This window comes from Erinaceus europaeus, chromosome 21, assembly GCF_950295315.1.
Source record: "Erinaceus europaeus chromosome 21, mEriEur2.1, whole genome shotgun sequence".
Lineage (NCBI taxonomy): Eukaryota > Metazoa > Chordata > Mammalia > Eulipotyphla > Erinaceidae > Erinaceus > Erinaceus europaeus.
Window position 1 is genome coordinate 7,571,703 of NC_080182.1, and position 20,937 is coordinate 7,592,639.

General features: G+C 41.3%; 1 protein-coding gene across 2 annotated transcripts in view; it reads right to left on the bottom strand.

The window, feature by feature from the left end:
* The window catches only part of CNTN6 (contactin 6), a 331,006-nt gene that overhangs the window by 157,221 nt on the left and 152,848 nt on the right, over nucleotides 1-20,937 (bottom strand). For both annotated transcript variants that reach the window (XM_016190506.2, XM_060180342.1), the window contains exon 4: nucleotides 17,929-18,104. In XM_016190506.2, the coding sequence (XP_016045992.1) occupies nucleotides 17,929-18,104 (176 nt within the window). The remainder of the gene's footprint in view (nucleotides 1-17,928; nucleotides 18,105-20,937) is intronic.

The following is a 20,937-nucleotide window of genomic DNA, read 5'->3' on the forward strand; positions in this document are numbered from 1 at the left end:
GGAACAATATCATAAGCCCCCTTGTGGGCCTCTACAGGACCTTGCCCTTAATGTAGAACAACAATGGTAGAAACTGCCCCACTCTTTGAAAGAAGACTGGGTCAATATACTCTGCCACTGGAGGAAGACTGGTTCTGAAATGAGTGCAGCCTAGAATGCTCCTAGCTCTAACCATGGACTGTGAGCTCAGACTGACAGGGATCCAGAGTTAGTTACATAGGCTACTGTGCTAAATATGAATAGAAATGGGCCCTAGGTCAGACTGATGGAGTTCACAGTTAATGGTATTTATATACTTTCACCATATTTGGGAGCTACTCTCTGTCCTGATTCAGCTTTCTAGTCTTATTCCCAACTCTGATGCCATCTTCCCAGACAATACTTTTAGGCCCCACCTGCTGAAAGTAGGTTAGCTGTTGGGCTTTGGACAAAATTAGTAAATGCATGGCTCCCTTGGAATATACCTAAAATAGACTCAGCTTCTTCCCACATGAAGACCCCAAATCTCATCTGCTATATTCTTAATTTTTTTGTTCCTGATTATTAAATAATTTTTTCTGTTTTGTATCTTACTGCTTTTCAACTACCAAGTTCCCAGATGCTACCATGACGCCAACATGACTTCCCTGGACAGATGACCTCACCAATGAGTCCTGGAACCTTCCCAGAGCCCTACCTCGCTAGGGAAAGACAGAAACAGACTGGGGGTATGGATCGACCTGTCAATACCCATGTTCAGTGGAGAAGAAATTACAGAGGCCAGACCTCCCACCTTCTGCACCCCATAACAATCTTTGGTCCATACTCCCAGAGGGATAGAGGATAGGGAACCTTCCAATGGAGGGGATGGAATATGCAGCTCTGTTGTTGGAAACTGTGTGAGTTAGACCCCTCTTATCCCACAGTCTTGTCTATCATTATTAAATCAATAAAAAAAACAAGGAAAAAAGAAATAAAGGAAAAAAAAGAGGCCAAAGAAATAAACATTTTTCTAAAGAAGAGATACACATGGCTCATAGACACATGAAGAAATGCTCCATTTCATTTCTCATTAGAGAAATGCAAATTAAAACTACACTGTGGTACCATCTCACTTCACACCTGAGAGGATGGCCTACATCAACAAAGCAGGAAATAGCAGGTGTGGGAGTGGTTGTGGGGGAAAAAGGAACTTTGCTTTACTTCTGGTGGGTATGCAAACTAGTACATCACCTTTGGAAGATATATGGACAGTCCTTAAACAAATAAAAATAGGATTACCTTATAAGCCAGCAATACCGCTCTCAGGCATTTATCCAGTTGACACTTAAATGGTAATTAGAAAGGACAAATGCACCCCTATGTTCATAGCTGCATTATTCACAATAGCCAAAGAGTGGAAGCAGCCTAAATGCCCATCACCATATGCCTGGCTAAAGAAGTTATGGGACAGATACTCCATGGAATGCCACTCTGCAAGCAGGAAGATGACACTGTGTCTTTTGAGATAAAATGGGTAAGAACTAGAGGTGATTACGCTTAATACAATAAGTAAATAGATGAAAGATAACTTCCAGATGGTTTCACTCATATGTAGAGTCTAGAGATCTAATTTACATGAACTTGCCCAAAACAAACAAACTTAACAAAAAACAAGCAAACTGTAAGACCTATGGAACTATGGTGGTTATCTTTGGGAGGTGAGAGGGTGGGGTTATGGAACTTTGGTGGTGAGTGTGGTGTGGAATTGTAAAGTGTAATCTTACAATCCTGTAACAAACAATAACAATTAAAACAAAAGAGAGATGAGAGACAACAACTACCAGATGCTTTCACTCCTATGTGGAACTGAGAGAATTGAAGCACATGAACTTGCAAAAACAAACACTAGAAACAAAGTGTCTCAGACTTTGTGACGTCTCTGGAGGTTTTGTTAAGAGGGTGTGGCACAGAATTTATGTGAGAGGTGTGCTGCGGAACTATAATCTCTAATCTTAGAATTTTATAAGTCACTATTAATCACAAAAAAAAATGCCTTAAAAAAGGAACACAGTGATTGAACACCTCCTTCCTCGCACTTTTCCAGAAGAGCAGAACAAGGGTTAGTAAGGATGTTGAGAGGAGAGAATACTATTTTAGTGCCTGCAGAAGTGTACAATGACACTGCTACCTTGGAAAACACTGTAAAAGCTTTTCAAATCCTTAAATAATAATTTATCTTTTAAATTTTTAATATTTATTTATTTATTTATTCCCTTTTGTTGCCCTTGTTTTATTGTTGTACTTATTAGTGATGTTGTTATTGGATAGGACAGAGAGAAATGGAGAGAGGAGGAGAAGACAGAGAGGGGGAGAGAAAGACAGACACCTGCAGACCTGCTTCACCGCCTATGAAGCGCCTCCCCTGCAGGTGGGTAGTCAGGGACTCGAACCAGGATTCTTACGCCGGTCCTTGTGCTTTGCGCCACATGCTCTTAACCCACTGTGCTACCGCCTGACTCCCAAATAATAATTTTTCACTGGGACCTGAAACGTTTGTCACCAGGAGTATTTATTTATTGATTGGTTGATTGACTGATTGTCTCCAGGGTTACTGCTGGGGCTCAGTGCCTGCACTACGAAACCACTGCTCCTGAAGCTATTATTTTCCCTTTTGCTGTCCTTGTTATTTGTCATTGCTGTTGTTATTGCTGTCACTGTTGTTGGATAGGACAGAGAGAAATCTAGAGAGGAGGGGAAGACAGAGAGGGGGGAGAGAAAGATAGACACTTGCAGACCTGCTTCACACTTGTGAAGCGACCCCCCTGCAGCTGGGGAGCTGGAGGCTTGAACCAGGATCCTTAGGTTGGTACTTGCGTTTTGTGCCATGTGCACTTAACCTGCTGCATTACAGCCAGGTCCCCGGAATATTTATTTTTTTATACCAACTGAAATGGAAGCAAATCTGGAAAACACCAGAGGGAATCAGGCACTGTTTCCCTTATCAAGAGATAAGAGGGGGAAAAAAAGAATACTTAAAAGTAGTAATAGGTATAAGTGTGACTTAGAGAAGAAGTGATGGCAGGGTCACAGAAAAATAGGACAAACAACAGATATATATATAGTCAGCCCATAAGGGTAACCTTGCACTGACTATTGAAATTTCACTGAAGGCGGATGGGACACAGAATTCTGGTGGTAGGAACAGTTTGTAATTAAACCCCTATTATCTTATAATGCCGTAAATCACTATTAAATCACCAGTAAAAATAAAATTAAGAAAAAACAATTCATGGGGCCAGGGGGTGGCAACCTGAAACAGTGCTCCAAGTGTTCCTCTTTTCTTTTTCTCTCTACCTCCCCCTTCCCCAATGATTTTTTTCTCTGTTACCATTCAATAAAGAAATAAAATATTTTAAAAAATAAAATAAAACTTTAAAAGGGAATGTTTCCCTAATTATAAAAAAAACCCAACTAATTCATAAATATAGATTAATGGTGGTCAAAACTGGGGTGGGGGGTTATAGCTGAAGGGCTCAGAAGGTGCAAAGTTCCTCTAAAAAAAAAACCAGCTAAGTCCAGGGCCGTTCACACCACAGCACAGGCACTGCAGTGTGAAAGCTTCTAGTGGACCCTCTTCTGTGGCCCCCAGGCATCCATTTGAATGATTCCTCCACTCCAAGAAACAGTCATGGAGACCAGAAGAGGCACCACAGAACCAGATCTGCCTCCATTTCTGTGTCACCTCCCATGGACACCAGGGTTCAAACATGGGCTGGTGTAGGCATTCCATTCTGGGTCCCCAAGGTGGTGAGTTACCTCACTGGCCTGAGAGAGTCCATCCTACAAGCCTTCATCCAGATTTAAAAAACAAAAACAAGCAAACAGACAAACAAAAATATCTGAACATTTTTGTGGTGGATATTAACTAGACTCAGGATCTTATCCTATATATACACATCAAACAACTATGCTGTAGCTCTGAAAGGTACGTCCTGTTACGTGTCAGTCATACCTCAACAACAAGAAGAAAGCAATTGCAGTCCAGCTATGTGAGAACCCCCGCAAGGAATATCCATCGGCAGTGCAAACAGAATCAGCATGAAGTGAGATGGTGGACTAAAGTAAGAAAAACGAAATTTGAAGACAAAAAAAGAGACCACACCAAACCAGGGTAGGTGATGCTTTCTGGGCCACTGGAGGTGGGGACGTGTCTGGGGGTGTGTGAGAGGGAGGTCTCACATCTAGCTGCCAGGAGTGACAGGTTTTCTTTCCAGATAATCACACATGCATACAGCCGCTGTGGTCTGCAGGAGGATGGGCCAGAGGCAGGGGTTAAGAGGGGGACTCTGTCACTCAGCATCTGGAGGGAACTTGCTCAGTCACATGCTGGGGAGGCTCTGAGCAAGTCCAAGAACATGTGTGCCTGGCGTCTGCCATGCTGGAGGTTTACTGGACAGCTTACTTTTTTTTTTTTCCTCCAGCACTGCACAACCCATGCATGGTCCCACAGATAAGAGGACTCAAAATATTTGTTCTTTTTTTCCATTCCTTCCTTCTTTCCTTCCTTCCTTCGGCCTCAAGGGTTATCGCTGGGGTTTGGTGCCGGCACTAAAATCCACTGATCCTGAGGCTATTTTTTAGAGAGAAATTAAGAGATGAAGGGAAGATAGAGAGGGGGACAGAAAGACAGACACCTGCAGAACTGCTTCACCACCTGTGGAGCGATCCCCCTGCAGGTGGGGAGCCAGGGGCTTGAACCAGGATCCTTGTACATGTCCTTGCGCTTCACACTATGTGTACTTGACCTGATGCAACATTGCCCAGCCTCTTGTGAACATTAATTTTCAACAGTAGAATTTACACACATACTGTAATTTGTCCACTCAATGGGATAGAGAGGAAATAGGAATGGACCACAACAGATTCTATTGTTTATAAACCCAGACTTGAAAGATTATGTGCTGTATAAAGTTCTAAAAGGTGACATATATCCCTAAATTTTCAGGTAAGATGGAAGAAAGGGAGGGAGGAAGGAGAAGCTGACAGAGGGCACATCTAAGGTACTCTTTGTGAAAGCCCATTTGGGGACCTAGTGAGGAGAGCTTCACTGAACAGCTAGTGATAGTCTGTGCTATTCTTCTTGGCACAGAAAGCATATTAATGAATGCCTTACAACAAGTGCATGTTTGCAGAGCTTGCCATCAAGCCTCTACACTTTTGTCTATATTTTAAGTACTTGATTCTAATCTGCTACTGAAGTGACGCTGAGGATATACTAACAATAAACACAAGAAAACCACCCTGTTTGACTCCTTAGAGTTGTACTGTACTCCCCAATCCAGTTTACAAAACTCAAAACCAAAATCTCTATGGGCTTCATATTTAGAACTTTATTAAAAATCACCTGTCAAACAGAACAAGAATAATGGACAGCTGTTTGTACCCAAGTGCCATTGCAGTTTTGGGGTTTAACTATCACTTTTTACCAATCTGAAACTCTCAGTTTTGATGAATCCAATACTCATGCTCAACTCTGTCCCTGCAGCTTGAATATGTAATTTTATTTAAATGAACCCAAAAGAATAGGCCCTGCTGAATATAAGTAGAGGTGGGAAGGAAAGAAAGAACAGGCCTCAATTTCAAAAGAGTATCATTTCTGATAAGATACATAAACAGATGCCCAGCCGTGATGATGGCAGGAGAATGAAGCTAAAACACTGGATAATCTACTTCCCTGTTGATTTTTAAAATAAATGTAATAATGGCTTACTCTAATTCAGCCATACAACAGCTCCAAGCCCTTTTTTTTCTTCAAAGGCGTGAATTAATTTTAAAAGCAAAGGCAAAGTTTTTTATTTCCCGGTATAATGCCGACTAGAGATTATGCAATTACGTGAAGACAAATTCAGAATATTAAATCCATCACAACATTATTTAGTGTTATTTCCAAAAGGATAATGACAAACCAATGCTAATTTATCAACGTTCTTTCTTTTAAGAAATTAAAAAGCATTTTTTTGCGCCTTGTGTTTAGCTATTTCTTTTTTAATATTGCAAAAAGAAGGTTAAGGGAGTCGGGTGGTAGCACAGCTTAAACCATGTGTTTAAGCGCATGTGGCGCAAAACACAAGGTTTGTGTAAGGATCCCGGTTTGAGCCCCCGGCTCCCCACCTGCAGGGGAGTCACTTCACAGGCGGTGAAGCAGGTCTGCAGGTGTCTATCTTTCTCTCCCCCTCTCTCCATTTCTCTCTGTCCTATCCAACAATGTCGACATTCATAACAATAATAATAACTACAACAATAAAACAACAAGGACAACAAAAGGAAATAAATATTAACAACAAAAAAGAAATAATAAATATTAAAAAAAAAAAGAAAAAAGAAGGTTAAAAGCCATCCAGCATTCTCACATGTAATTTAGGTATACATTATCCACTCAACACACACTTCACCGTTTTTTCTGTTTTCAAGTGTGTGTTGAAATGCTGATTTTAAAACTTCTCCTGGGTCTTGATTTTTTTCCTTCCTATAAATGCACTTTATCACCCTATTAGAATATGTTTTTGCATTTCTTCCACAGGGAAGAAGTTTAAAGAAATTCTCAGCTAATCAGACACAGCTTTTAAAGCTGATTTCCACATTTGAGGGAGCTTTTATTTTCCCCCTTGCCTATACAGATCCTGGAGAAAAGAGACACAAAAATAACTATCACCTTCAAACATCTTAGAAAATCCTCTCTAGAGAGTCAAAGACATTTATGGGGAGACACCTCTTGCTATGTGATTTTTGATTCCTGTGAATCAGCTTTACTCACATCTAGAAATAAATACACACTTAAATTATTTTGAGATGGGGGTGTGGGCAATGATGGATTTACTGCATTTTAGGTGACCAAGTAACATGGGTACCTGCCTTGAATTTCTCCATATGTAAAACATATTACAGTACAGGATAGAGCTTGAAATCCTCCCCCCACCTCTGGAGAAAAAAAAAACAAAACAATGATTGAAAATGCCTACATGCTTAAAGCCCTTGAAAGCGAAAAAGCGGGAGTCCGGCGGGTTAAGTGCACATGGTGTAAAGCACAAGGACCGGCATAAGGATCCCGGTTCAAGCCCCCCGGCTCCACACCTGCAGGGGAGTCGCTTCACAGGCGGTGAAGCAGGTCTGCAGGTGTCTGTCTTTCTCTCCCCCTCTCTGTCTTCTCTTCCTCTGTCCTATCTAACAACGTCAACATCAACAATAACTACAACAATAAAACAACAAGGACAACAAAAAGGGGATAAATAAATAAATATTAAAAAAAGAAAGTGAAACATCATTGCACTATAATCTTCTTGAGTTATCTAACATCAACACTATGACTTGGAGCAAGAACCTATTAACTCAGTCTTATAAGTTTAAGAGCTGGAGTTTGAGCACCCCTAGATATGTTGACTGCAATTTTATTTTCATTTTACTATTTGTAATGCTAGAGAGTATGCCCAGACCCTTACACATGCATGGTACTGCTGAGAGGCCTCTCTGGCCCCACTCTTATTTCTTACTTTTTGAAAGATGGAGGAGAGGTACAGAGTAAGAGAATGGGACAGCAAGAGACAGAGAGAGAGAGAGAGAAGAGGATGCAGAGAGAGACAAAGAGATGCCACAATAACTTTCCACCATCAATAGAGCTTCTGTCAAGTTCTGGGGCTCAAGCCTAGGGTCTCACACATGACAAGGTATGTGCTCTATAGGTGACCTGTCTCCCAGCCCTTGCATTTTGGCTTTAGTAATACGGAGGAGGTTATTATCATCACACTCCTTGACTTACAACGATACTCCAGGGCTACTGTATTCAAAACTATGATAGCAGAACATGCAGATCAATGGAATAGAGTTGAAAGTTCAAAAGTAAGCTCTCACATTTATAGACAGTTGACCTGTGAAAAAGCGGTCGTATGCAGAAGAATGAAACAGGAGCACTGCATGTTCTTGCGCACAAAGGTACACTCAAAATGGATCAAGGACATGATTGATCAGAAACTACAAATGCACAGAAGAAAAACATTGGCAGATACATGGTATCTGGTTTGGAAATGTCTGCAGAGTCTTGAGGTAGTTGACATTGCTCTGAAGATTACTATTTTCATTCAAGAGAGGAGCTACACAATCTAATCAATTCTCTGAGTGTTAAACTTAAGGTAGTAAACAATTTAAATTCCGTGCAGTGAAATTATTAAATAGAAAAACTATGGCGCTTTTAACTAGGTATTCTATTTTTCAAATGAATAGAACAAATTCTCCAGAAGTTTATCTGGAACCATAAGACTGAAAATTGTCAAAGCAGTTCTAACAGTGAACATATCTTTCCTTTTTTTTCTCATCTAAGAGGGAAAGTTTTTGTTTCTCACCATTGAATATGATGCTGGCTGTGTGTGTACATCTATTACTAGACTGAAGTTTATTCCCTCAATTTCCATCTTTTTTTGATAGTACTAATCAGAAAAGAATATTGTATTTTGTCAAAGACTTTCTCAGCAACTACAGAAATAACCATGTGTTTTTTAAAAATTTTCCTACTGATGATATGGTGAATTACGTCAATTAATTTATACAGGTTGATTCATCCTTGCATCCTTGGGATAAATTCCACTTGTAGACTGATCCTTTTAAGGAAAGAATAAGTGATATATTCTTTTTTTAGAAATATATATATATATTTTTTTTAAATTATATTTTATAGTCACTTCAAAATCTTTAACACTATTTAGAATATATCAATTATTCTCTGGGTGAATTCTGAAGTCCCAAAATGGTTTAATAAGATATGTAATGGCAGACAAAAGGTTAAGTAAGTTGTGGTCTACCTACACACTGAAATTTTGCTCAGATGGGACTGGAAAGAGTCATGTTAATTTAAGTAAACCAGAAAGGGGGTGGATATCAGATGATCTCTCTCATATGTGGGATTTCAGAAACAAAGCAAAGGACAATGGAGGGTAAAGCAGTAATAAACTGTGATCCATTTCGGTGGATAAAAAGACTCAAAAGTGGGAAGTCAGAGGGGGGTGGAAGGGGCTTTGGGATTCAGTGTCCTATGGCAAAGGAAGGTAACTACTAAGAGAAGGGTGGGGTGTGATGAACTTTCTCCGCAGGAGATTAGGAAGTACATATATGTGACCAGGACAGACATTTAAAAAATCAACATCTCTGGGGGCTGGGCGGTAGCACAGCGGGTTAAGCACACATGGTGCAAAGCGCAAGGACCACATAAGGATCCTGGTTTGAGCCCCAGGTTCCCTACCTGCAGGGGAGTTGCTTCACAGGCAGTGAAGCAGGTCTACAGGTGTCTGTCTTTCTCTCCCTCTCTCTGTCTTCCCCTCCCATCTCAATTTCTCTCTATCCTATCCAACAATGATGACAACAATAATAGTAACAACAACAACACCAATAAACAACTAGGGCAACAAAAGAGAAAAAAATGGCCTCCAGGAGCGGTGGATTCATGTTGCAGGCACTGAGCCCCAGAGATAACCCTGGAGGCAAAATAAAATTTTTAAAAAATCAACATTTCCTCAGTAAATAAACTGATAAAAAGTTGGCAAGGTCTGGATTCTGCTGAGGCATCACAACTCAGCAACCTGTCGGCTCCCTCGATGATCTATGGATGGTCTCCTGCCAATCCTCCCTGACGTAGGGAGTATGTCACAAGGCTCACTGGGAGTTACAACTCAGGCACAGTGTCACATGGAACAGGAATGGCCTCCAAAAACTGGCACTGAATATCTAGACCTTATACCTAGAGGCTTTCTAGCATGATGAGTGCCCTTGAGTTTCCTTGTCATCCATCTCACACTGCTATCCACTACCCCACAGTCTCCACGTAAACCTGGGCATGGACAGCTTCTTCCTACTTCGGGAAGCCCCAGCTCCAACAGAAGACAGACAGTCCCTCCGAGGCATAGTTTCTGCATTCCATGTAACCAACCTGGCCACTGGCCGTGCTCCTTACATGTCTCCAGGACTTGAGCTGGTTCTAGTTGTGCTCAGAATTTGAACATTTCCTCCTACCTGGAACTCCAGTTAGCATTTGGAGTCCCGGCTCAAGCTGTATGCCATCTCTAAGAGTTCCAGTGCCCAGCCCTCCAGCCCAGGCAACCGGGAGCCTCCTGCTCCAGCCTCATCACAGGGTAAGAGTATCTCTCTCACTTTTCAGGCGTGTCTCTTCAGTGGTGCCCAGAATAATGAAGCACACACCCCACACACCTACTCCCTGACTCAGAATTCTAACTGCCAAAAATTTGTTTGTTGGGAGGGAAGTTTATTCTTCCCTACCATTCTCTGTTCAAGTGAAAATGTGATTCATGGTCACTTTCTATGTTTTTTTTTTTTTTTAAGTTCACTGAAGTTACTTTGCAGAGAACTTACAGTAATGTCATCTATATAACATATACTCTGTGAATTTTTATTTTTATTTTCTAATTGCATTTAAGGTTCCATCTGTCTTTCCTGTGAAAGCAGGAAGTAGCTCTTCCTCATCTGTCACTTAATCCTCAGGACTTGACACAGTGAAGAACCAAAGTAAGGCATTTCCTGGTGGATGACTAAATGAAGACGCCACTAGGGGGCACCAGCATGGGCCGATGCTCTCTACGAATGGAACAGTCGCATTCTCAGTGGTATTTGTGATTCAGTAGTAATCCATGCAGTGTGTGTGTATGTGGCGGGGTCCTATCTATGAGTACTAACTTCTACACCAACGATTTCTTGTCTTGTGCTTCTTTAAAAATGTATCTCAGTGAAATATTAGGTGTTATTTTTTAAAAAATTATTTTCCTCTTATAAGGTCTTGTTATTATTAATAACAATAATAATAACAATTATTTTTTTTCATTGCCCCCAGGGTTATCACTAGGGCTCAGTGCATGCACTACAACTCCACAGTGCTCAGCAGCCATTTTTTTTCCTTTTTTCTTTCTTTCCTTTTATTCCCCCTTAGATAAGACAGAGAGAATTGGAGGAGGGGTGGGAGTGAGAGAGAGAGAGAGAGAGAAAGAGAGACACTTTCAGACCTGCCTTACTGCTTGTGAAGCCCCCTTCCCACCACACACAGATGGGGAGAAAGAGCTTGAACCAGAGACAGAGAGAGATGGAGATAGAGAGAAGAGACCAGAGCACTGCTCAGCACTAGCCTGTGGTGTTCCAAGGATTGAAAGTGGGGTTCTCTTTAAGTTCTTTTATTCTTTGTTTGTAGGTTTTATTAGTTGTTGTTGTTTTTTTAATTGCCAACAGCTTTACCTCTGGGGCTTGATGCTGGCGCTATGAAGCCATTAGCCAATTCTCCTCTCTTTTTTCTCCTTTCTTACTTTCCTTTTCTCTTTCCTTCTTTCTCTCTGTGTCTTTCATTCTATTTTATTTGATAGGACAGAGTGAAACTGAGAAGAGAAAAGGATATAGAGAGGGAAAGAAAAAGAGAGACACCTGTTTCACTGCTTGTGAAGTATCTCCCTGCAGGTGGGAAGCCAGGGCTCGAACTTGGGTCGCCGTGCATGGTAATGTGTGCGTTCGGTTGGGTGTGCCACCCTCCAAAGTGGCCTCTTTCCTAACAGGTAGCTAGTTTCACACATGCGCTGCAATTTAGACTGGTTAATGGAGAGAGGATTCTATGTGAGCAGAATCATTGATTAATGAGGCCAACTTACTATTTTTGGTAAAAATAAATACCATAGAGAAGAAATAATGGAATGATTACATTTTACTCTGACAAATTCTGATAATGCCACATTATTATAATATTAACAATAGTAATAATAATAATAATTATTATTATTAAAGAGAGAGCAAGAAATAGGACTCAGGCACATGTAGTTTGTATCAGGCCTAAACTTGTGGCCTCATGTTTGTACCCTGTACATTACTGTGGTCTCCTTTCTGGTTGCTCTGATGTAATTTTATTTTAGAAACCATAGTAAAGTCGACATGATATATATTCAACATCTTGACCATTTCAAGCATTCAGGTCAGTGACATTAAGTGCATTCAAACCACTGTGTAAACCATTTCACCATCCATCTCCTCACTTCTTCTTCTTCTTCCTAGACTGATGCTCTGTGTCCATCAAACATTCTCTCCCCACCCAAGCACTGAGCCCCAACTTCCTGCCTCTGTGCATCCACTCTTTCTCACAACCCTGTATACCACGCAGCATCTGTCCTTTGTGCCCGGCCATGTCACCTAGGAGACGAACTTCACAGTTCACACATGCTGTACCATGTATCAGATTCTCAATCTTATGACAATGTGGAGGAGATTTCTGTGGGCCTGCTTATCTGTTGATGGGCATCTGGGTTGGCTCCAACTTCTGGCTGCTGTGAACAGCATTGCCTGAATGCAGGTGTTTGATGCCCTCTGCACCCGATCTCCTGGGCATATACTTAGAAGTGGAGTGACCATGCCAAATGGTCAGTATCTGGTCAATCCTAGGGCCTCAGGATGCGTCCTCAGCAGCTGCACCATTTCATACTCACCCCAGTCTCCCCACTTCCTTACTAACATCTGTATTCTGTATGCATCAAGATTTATTCTAACACTCTCACAAGAGGCAGATAGAGAGAACAGAGAGAGACAAAGAGACCAGAGCAGCACTCTGGCACATGTGATAATGGGCTCAAATTCACCTCCCGTTTATAAGTTCAGAGCTCAACTACTGCACCACATCCCAGGCCCGTCTTCTGCCATTTTATTTTACTTTATTTCATGTCATGTTATAGTAATAGCCATCTTAGGGAGTGTCAAGCACTGTGGGTTTCATCTATATTTTCATAAGTAGTACTGATAGCAAGCAAAGTGACTCTCATACCTGAGCATCCAATATCTCAGGTTCAATCCCCTGCACCACCATAAACCAGAACTGAGCAGTGTTCTGGTAAAAACAAAAACAAAACAAATAATATAACTATCATTTCTAAATGATCCTTACGTCACAACTGTAGTAAAAAGAGAGTTGGAATATGGTATATGCACACACACACAGACACTGAAGAGAACTTATTCTTTTTTGTTGTTGTTGTTGTTGTTAGTGATTTAATAGTGGTTTATAAGAATTTATCATTATAGTGTATAGTATACACTATAATGTACTGCACCCACCATGAAAAGGGCCGGATGGTAGTACAGCAGGTTAAGCGCAGATGGCGCAAAGAGCAAGGACCTTTTTTTTGATTAAATAATTCCTTTCAGGGAAAGAGAGAGAGTTCACTGGGTAGAGTGCCTTCCTTTCCATGCCTGCAGCTCAAGTTGGAGACTTAGTACCATGTGGGAAGTGCCATGGGACCAGGGTTTAAATTTGGGGCTGTGGTGAGTCTCCCTGTCATTGTCTCTTGGTCTTAATGGAAAAGTAGACTGGGAGAGTTGAAATCACACATGTGTAAAGCCCCTGATCTTCAAGAAAGTGATGAAAAAAGAAATATCCCCTTTTTATGTCCTTTCTTTATGCCATATATACATGGCATATATATCTTATTCATCTTTCTGGGAGAGTCGTCTTATTTTTGAAATTATGCATATATTTGTAAATGCATATGAATGTAATTGTTTGGATGAAATTTCAGATATCCACTTTGTTCTTGTGTTTTTTAAATTAGCTCAGAAAAAAGGACTTAGAAGGGGCCAGGTGGTGGTGCAGCAGGTTGAGTGCAGACATAGCACTCTACAAGTCCAAAGACTCAAGGCCCTGGTCCCCACCTGCAGGGAAAAGCTTCTCAAGAGGTGAAGCAGTGCTGCAGGTGTCTCTCTGTCTTCTTTCCTATCTTCCCCTTTCCTCTAAATTTCTCTCTGTCTCTATCCAATAAATGAACAATCAATTTGAAAAAGAAAGGATTTAGGATCTAGACTTTTGCACCAAAAACAAGGGTCACTTCTGATTCACATTTAAGTCTTTGTGTTTGTTTACTTAAAAAAGTAAGCTAGAGAGAGAGGCACATGGCAGAAAGGCAGGACTCGGTTGTTACAGCCCTTCAAAGAAGCTATAGATGTGGGCTCCTATAACACGCAGGGAGGTTAGGGACACAGTTTTTTCATAATTAAAAAGTTCCAGTGATGTTTACCTTTGATTCAACGCTATGGCTACACTCAGGAGAATCTTTTCTGGATTGAGGGAGGGCTTGCAGGCAAGGACTCCGACTCTGACCATGAGGGGAAGTAAGGCTGGGCTGTTTGTTTCTGTTTTACAAAAGTGGGCTTGGAACCTCAAATCCCTAGTGTGAGGCAGAATGATGCAGACATGGCAACAGAACCTCTCTCCCAGAAGTCTGATGGGGGAGGTGGGCCTGAGCAAGACAGGAGAGCCACCTTCCCTGACCCCGAAAGCAAAGCCCTTAGGGCTTTCTAAACATAAACACTGCCTGCTTCTAAGCAAGGAAAACTCACATTAGCTCAGAACAGCTTTGACTTGCACAGATTTTCACAGAAGAAAGGGTAAGAAAGAATAGAGAAATCAAAAAATGACAAAAGGTGGTGGACACAGAAGAGACAAAAATGTGTGGCTTCAGAAATTCAATGAATCAGTTTTAGAGATAGGTATTTAGCTATTTTCAAAAATAGAGAGAACACATAATTCCAGAGACATTCCAAAGCATAGCGGGCTAATACATGCACCCTAGGAATTTGCCTTTACTGAGAATTCAGACGGAATATCATAGAACCTGACTCAAATTAGGTTTATATTGTTTATCTTTAGAGTCACCTCCTTCCAGACAGCATTGCATATTATGGCAAAATTCCTTTACATTTCTTGGGAATTTATTTCTGTCAAATAAGTATCTTACTTATTTTTTTTTATTGCCACCAGGGTTAATTATTGGGGCTTGGTGTCTGCACAATGAATCCACTGGTTCCAATGAGCATGCCCCCATGCTTCTTTCTATATTTGATAGAGACAGAGAAAACTGAGAGGGGGTGGGGCAGACAAAGACAGAGATAGAGATAGACAGAGATACACCTGCAGCACTGCTTCACTGCTGGTGAAGCTTATCCCTGCACATGGGGACCAAGGGCTTGAACCCGGGTAACCTGTGCACTCAGCCAGGTTCACTGCTGTCCAGGCCCTGTAAAACTAGTTTCTGATCTGTATTTTGCTCCCTATTACTTTTTCAGATGAGGATTTTTCAACGTAGTTCTGTGGAGTGATCCCGAATCTTATTTATGGGTGGTCAATTCCACTGACTAGACTCCAAGAAATTTTATTCTCTGTCTCCTGAGAGAAAGACAAGGACTCCAAAGCACTTCTCCACTACCTGCCCTATGACCTTGGTGTGCTCCACGGTGCTCCATGTGATGCAGGCGTAGAAGTGGGGCCTCAAGCTAAGGCCTCTACCTACCCACTGAGCCACCACCCAGGTGTAATTTTTTATTTTTTGCCTCTAGGGTTGTCGGGGTCTCTGGAGGGGTGATCTCCAGGGGAAAGGTAACAGACCGGTTCTTTCTCACTCACGCAAGAGGACAACACAAAGTAAAAGACACTGGGGAGACCTGCAGCGTGCTCAGACCTCAGATCTCAAGTCTCAGGTCTCAGGTCTCGTTTATTAGCAGGTGGGCAAGGTTTAAGTAGAAAACCAAACAAAGAACATTATTGAACTATGTCAGAAATTACAGGTTTCTTAAAGATCAGCTTGCCCTTATGGTAGGGGGCTGTTATGACAGGAATTGATGAGATACAAGACAGTTATTCTCCATGACGCAAGCAACTTAATTATCCAAAGGTATTTGAGAGAAGCATAGGGGTTAAACCCGTAGGGTGAGACAGAGAGAAGATGGATATCAAAAGGCCATACAGTTTGGAATCTCTCTTGTCTGGGGTCTGACGTATATGATGGAGTGTGTGATAAGGTGTGTTCTTCTGTGATCAGAAGGTAAGGTGACTTTGAGAAAGTGAATCTTAAAGTAGGTGGCCATGTGGCCTGCAGTTAATGGGGAGAAGTATTGGGGTTTCTGTGGGCCTGAGAGTCAAGAAGGAAAGAACTAAGTCTGAGCTTCTCCCCTTATGCTCACCTCAGTTGAGAGAGACTAACCAAGAGGTTATCTTCTCAGACCTCCATCCAGGATGGGGGTAATTCTCCCTAAGCTCTATCAAGCTTACACATGGTCCCAACACAGGGTTATCTCTGGGGCTCAGTGCCTCACCACTAATTCACTGCTCCTGGAGGCTATATTTTTTCCCTTTTGTTGCCCTTTTTTTTTAAATCATTGTTGTGGTTATTATTATTATTGTTATTGACATCATTGTTGTTGGATAGGGCAGAGAGAAATGGAGAGGGGCGGGGAAGACAGAGAGGGGGAGAGAACAACAGACACCTGCAGGCCTGCTTTACCGCCTGTGAAGCAATCCCCCTGCAGGTGGGGAGCCGGGAGCTCGAACTGGGATCCTTGCGCTGGTCCTTGAGCTTCACGCCATGTGCACTAAACCAGCTAAGCTACCGCCTGACCGCACCCCCCACCCAGGTGTAATCTTTATTGACGGGGCAGCTGACTTCAAGCATACCCAGTTCCAGTGTCCTGGGGAACTTTCTTTTTTTCCTTTGAAAGGCCTAAAACATCCATGTCCTGCCTTGCCACTGATGTGGCTCTCTGTCTAGCTTACTTTTTTTTTTTTTAGCATAAAAGCACAAGGGAGAAAGAAAACAAGAGAAGGAAAGACCAAAGCACCTCCCCACCCTTCTTGGAGCTCCCGCTGATGACATGCATGGTGCTCCCGTGTGGAGCAGGGGCTGCTCAGTCCCAGGGCCCCATACATATAAGGCATGTGCTCTACCTGTTGAGCTATGCCTTAACCTCTCCGTGACAATCTTGACTCAATTGTAAAACAAGAACAATGCCATAAATCAAATGACGTTGTCCATGTTCCCCTTAGCACCACGAGCCTCTGCATCACCTGCTCCCACAGCTGGAAACACAGGCAGCATCCACACACATGTGCAGGTACACACTGTGGGGATGTGTGCACACATGTCCCAGTGTGGACACAGACATGTTGTGTGCACCTGTCTTCCCTGAATCACCAACACAGGAGGAATTGTGTGAAGAGAAGCAGGTCTCTGGCTTTGACTTTGATGCTCATTGCAATAGGAGAGTCACAACAACAGTCAATCTGCATGTCGTCAGTTGACTAATAGAAGACCTCAAAGGGGTTCCGGATACATCCCCCCCCCAATTAATACAATTCCTGAACATCACCTTTTCAAAGTAAGAGACAGCACAGGTCTTTTACTCAGGTGTGTGAAGTGGTGGCAGCAGGCTCTGCTAGGAGGGGCCCTGTGGGGGCAGGGGCAGGGCAAAGAAACCTTCTCTTTGCTCCCCATCCACGAATCTAACGGTTCTCAAACAAGCCTTTCCCTGGGCCCACTATGAGATGTTCCAGCCCAGGAAACGCTATGTATAAAGGATGTGAGAGGCAGTTCATCTATTGTTCATCAGCTATCGTCCCCAAATGTCACGGAGGTAATTACTTAGATGACATTTATGTGACACAGCTGGACATTGTTCTGGCTCCTATAAAGTCTGCCTTTGGCAACCGTTTCATTTCCACTTACATCCAGTTGGGGATATGGTATTGCTTTTTCCTGGGAGAACACCACCTCCCCAGACACATCTCAGACTCCGTTCTCCCTCCCAGGCCTTGGCACAGCTGAGACACTGCCAGAAAAAGAGACACAGAACCTAGGGCCACACATCTTCATCTCAGCGTCCACATCTGGAATGCTGAGCTGCTTTGACATACAGCCCACAGAACTGATGACACTGGCATTGTCTCCTACCCCTGAAATGGGCTCTGATGACCCTGAGTGCTCTAAAGAGGCATCCCAGTCAGATCACATTCCCCGAGAAGAGAAGAGCTGATGATTGGTGAAGCCAGATGGCTGTCTAGTATGAGGAAAAGAATACTATGTCTTCAGAAATGCAGCCCTTGTGGGAGTTCTCCCAGGAACTCACATGCAAATTGGAGCCTGGCCTTTCGACTCAGGATGGTCCCCAGAAGGTTGGTGGCCAGACACTGGTACGTGCCCAGATCTCGGTCCGTGTGGGGACTGCTTATCACCAGGTGGCCCCCGTCCAGTCTATGGCGGTAACTCCTGGTAAAATCAATATCAGTGCCGTCCTGCTTCCACCTTGAAGGAAGAAATAAAACCTGGTCACAACACACATAGTGGACTGCCATTTGTCTTAAATAGCCATTGTCATACTTGGAACCATTTTTTTAAAAAAAAGAATAATCCTACTATTTTCTCTATGGATAATTGTCTTCCTGAGTTTGATGATCTCAAGAAATAGCTTACTTGTCTTTTCAGATTACAAACATTCATCCAGATACATACAGAGAGGGAACACAATTTATGAGAAAAGAATAAAATTAGATATGTTGTCAATAACCCCTGAGCAATGCTTCACACATCACAGACCCGGCCTGAACACCCACGACTGATGCTACAGAATTGAACGTCAAAAATGATTTAGAGATGGAAATTCATGAAGAATATATGACAAAGAAAGCTAGCTAAGACATAACAATGCCAATTTGAGTCTGATAACAAGACAATAATAAGCTGATGACTTCAGAACATGATCATCTCTGTTTGTCTCTATTTTGGAACATTAATCATGCTGAAAATATTTCTATGGTATTTGGAAATGCCAAACTAAAATTATGCTTTAGCAAAACAAATGCCACTGGGGTGGTTTTTAATTTAGGCAACTTAAAGTCTCTGGACTACTTACCTCCTAGTCAGCTATCCTTCACCAGATGAATGATGTAACAGCAAGACTTATAGTCACACTTACTTTAAGAAAGCAGATGATTTGGAAATTGCATTTGATCATTCTAACCCAAACAATTTTCTCACCATTCCTTTGCAACCCTAACTTGTAGATAATTTGAAGGATGAATACTGCTTACTTTATGCAATACATTCTTTTTATTTATTTAAAAGATTTTATTTATTTATTCACGAGAAAGATAGGAGGAGGAGAGAGAAAGAACCAGATATCACTTTGGTACATGTGCTGCCAGGGATTGAACCAATTTGGATTCTTTAGTATCCTCTTCTTGCCTAATTATTCTTACATGAACCTTTTGGAGTATGTTAAAAGCTGTGATGAGATTGTTCCACTTCATTTGAGAAGAATGTGTGTGAATTTTTTTGGGGGGGTGGCATATTCTGTATATATTGGCCAAGTCCATTTCCTCTATTTCACTTAAAGCCACTATTTCATTGTTGATTTTTGTTTTGATGATCTATCTCTTGCCCTTAGTGGTGTGCTGAGAACTCTTATTATCATTGTGCTACTATCACTGTATTCCATAAGGTCATTTACAACTTGCTTTGTATACTTGGCTGTCCTCCGTATTGGCAGCATATATACTGATAATAATTACAGCTTCGATGCTTTTATTGCTATATACTATCCCTCCTTGCCTTTGATTACACTTTTTACCTAAAAGTCTACCTTATCTCATATAAGAAGAGCTGTTCCTGCCCTTCTTTATGATTACTGGCTTGGAATACTTTGCACCAGCCTTTTACTATGAGTTAATATTTATCTTTGTTTCAGATGTGAATTTCCTGTAGACATAGAGTCAATGGATTCTGGTCCTTTCCCCTCCCCCCTTAATTTCTCCAGCCATCCTGTATATTTTCATTGCTTAACTTAGACCATTAGCATATATTGTGATTATTGATATATATGGTTTATTTACTGAATTTCCTCACTGTATATTCTGGCTATTTTTTGTTGTTTGTTTTCCAATATATGTCTCCCTGCCAATCTTTGTGGATGGTAGGAAAATATACATTTAGAAATATTGAATTTAACATTTTTTGAGAAAATTAAGTGAATGACTGACTAGTTCTTATGAAATATAGATGATTCACAAGTCACTAATTTTAGGGTGTATAACAGTTTTACTATGACTCTCCCTTCATACTGAGAGGACAGTAACCTTATTTTGATGGTAGTGGCTAATTGTGAGGAAGAACAACACTGTACAAAAACATTGCCAGTATTATTAGTGACTTTAAGACATTCTTATATATGTGGAGAGAACATGCCAAGTATCTATGACAGAGGAAAGAAAGATGGACTTAACTTTGCCTGTAACCAAAGATGACAAGGAGTAATTATCAAATCAGTCTAAACCAACTATGCTATTTGAATACTTACGCAATTTATGTTCTCCTCAACTTATTTTTAATAAAAGGAAGCTGAAAGACAGCAGGTAATAATAGTATGCTTTTTTTTTCTGCCTGAATTTTCTGGAATTTTTTTTTCCCCTAGAGAAATATGTAGTTTCTGGTAAATGTGGAGAAGAAAACATAGACATCTCTTCTTTCTCTTGGCTTCTTTGAAGACAGCAGTATTGTTCTTGCCAGCACTGGAAAACTTTCCGACTCTCACAATTTGCTCGCAGGGCACGATCTCTAGACCTCCGTGTTCCCTTTCATTTTCAAAGCAGAGGATACACCGCTCTTAGCTTGCCAGCTCTCCTTAATTTTGGAATCAATCACTGAAATAACTGCTGTCATCATTACATGCTTCTAATTAAGCTTGGTAATTGTTTTTCAACACAAATTCAAAGTTGTTGGCTTAGCTGAAGTAAATGAATTTTTCACAGTATCCCTGTAATCATTCTAATGACTGTGGTATACTGATTATTAAACGGCACATATAGAATAGGGGGTCAGCTCTTGGTGTGGGCTTTGTCCTAATGAGTATGTTTAAATCAGTGGAGAAATGGTATTTATGAGTTCAAAGTGATTGTCAGACACATGGCGCTGTTGGGAGTGCATACCCACAAGGAGTTTCCAATAATGTAAACCAAGAAATATGTTTAAAATGGTCATTTTAAGCATATGAATCAATATCATATTAATTCTAGGAAACAATGGATTTGAACTAAAATCTTGACCTTTTGCTATAGAAATTATTCACTATGAAGTATTTAAG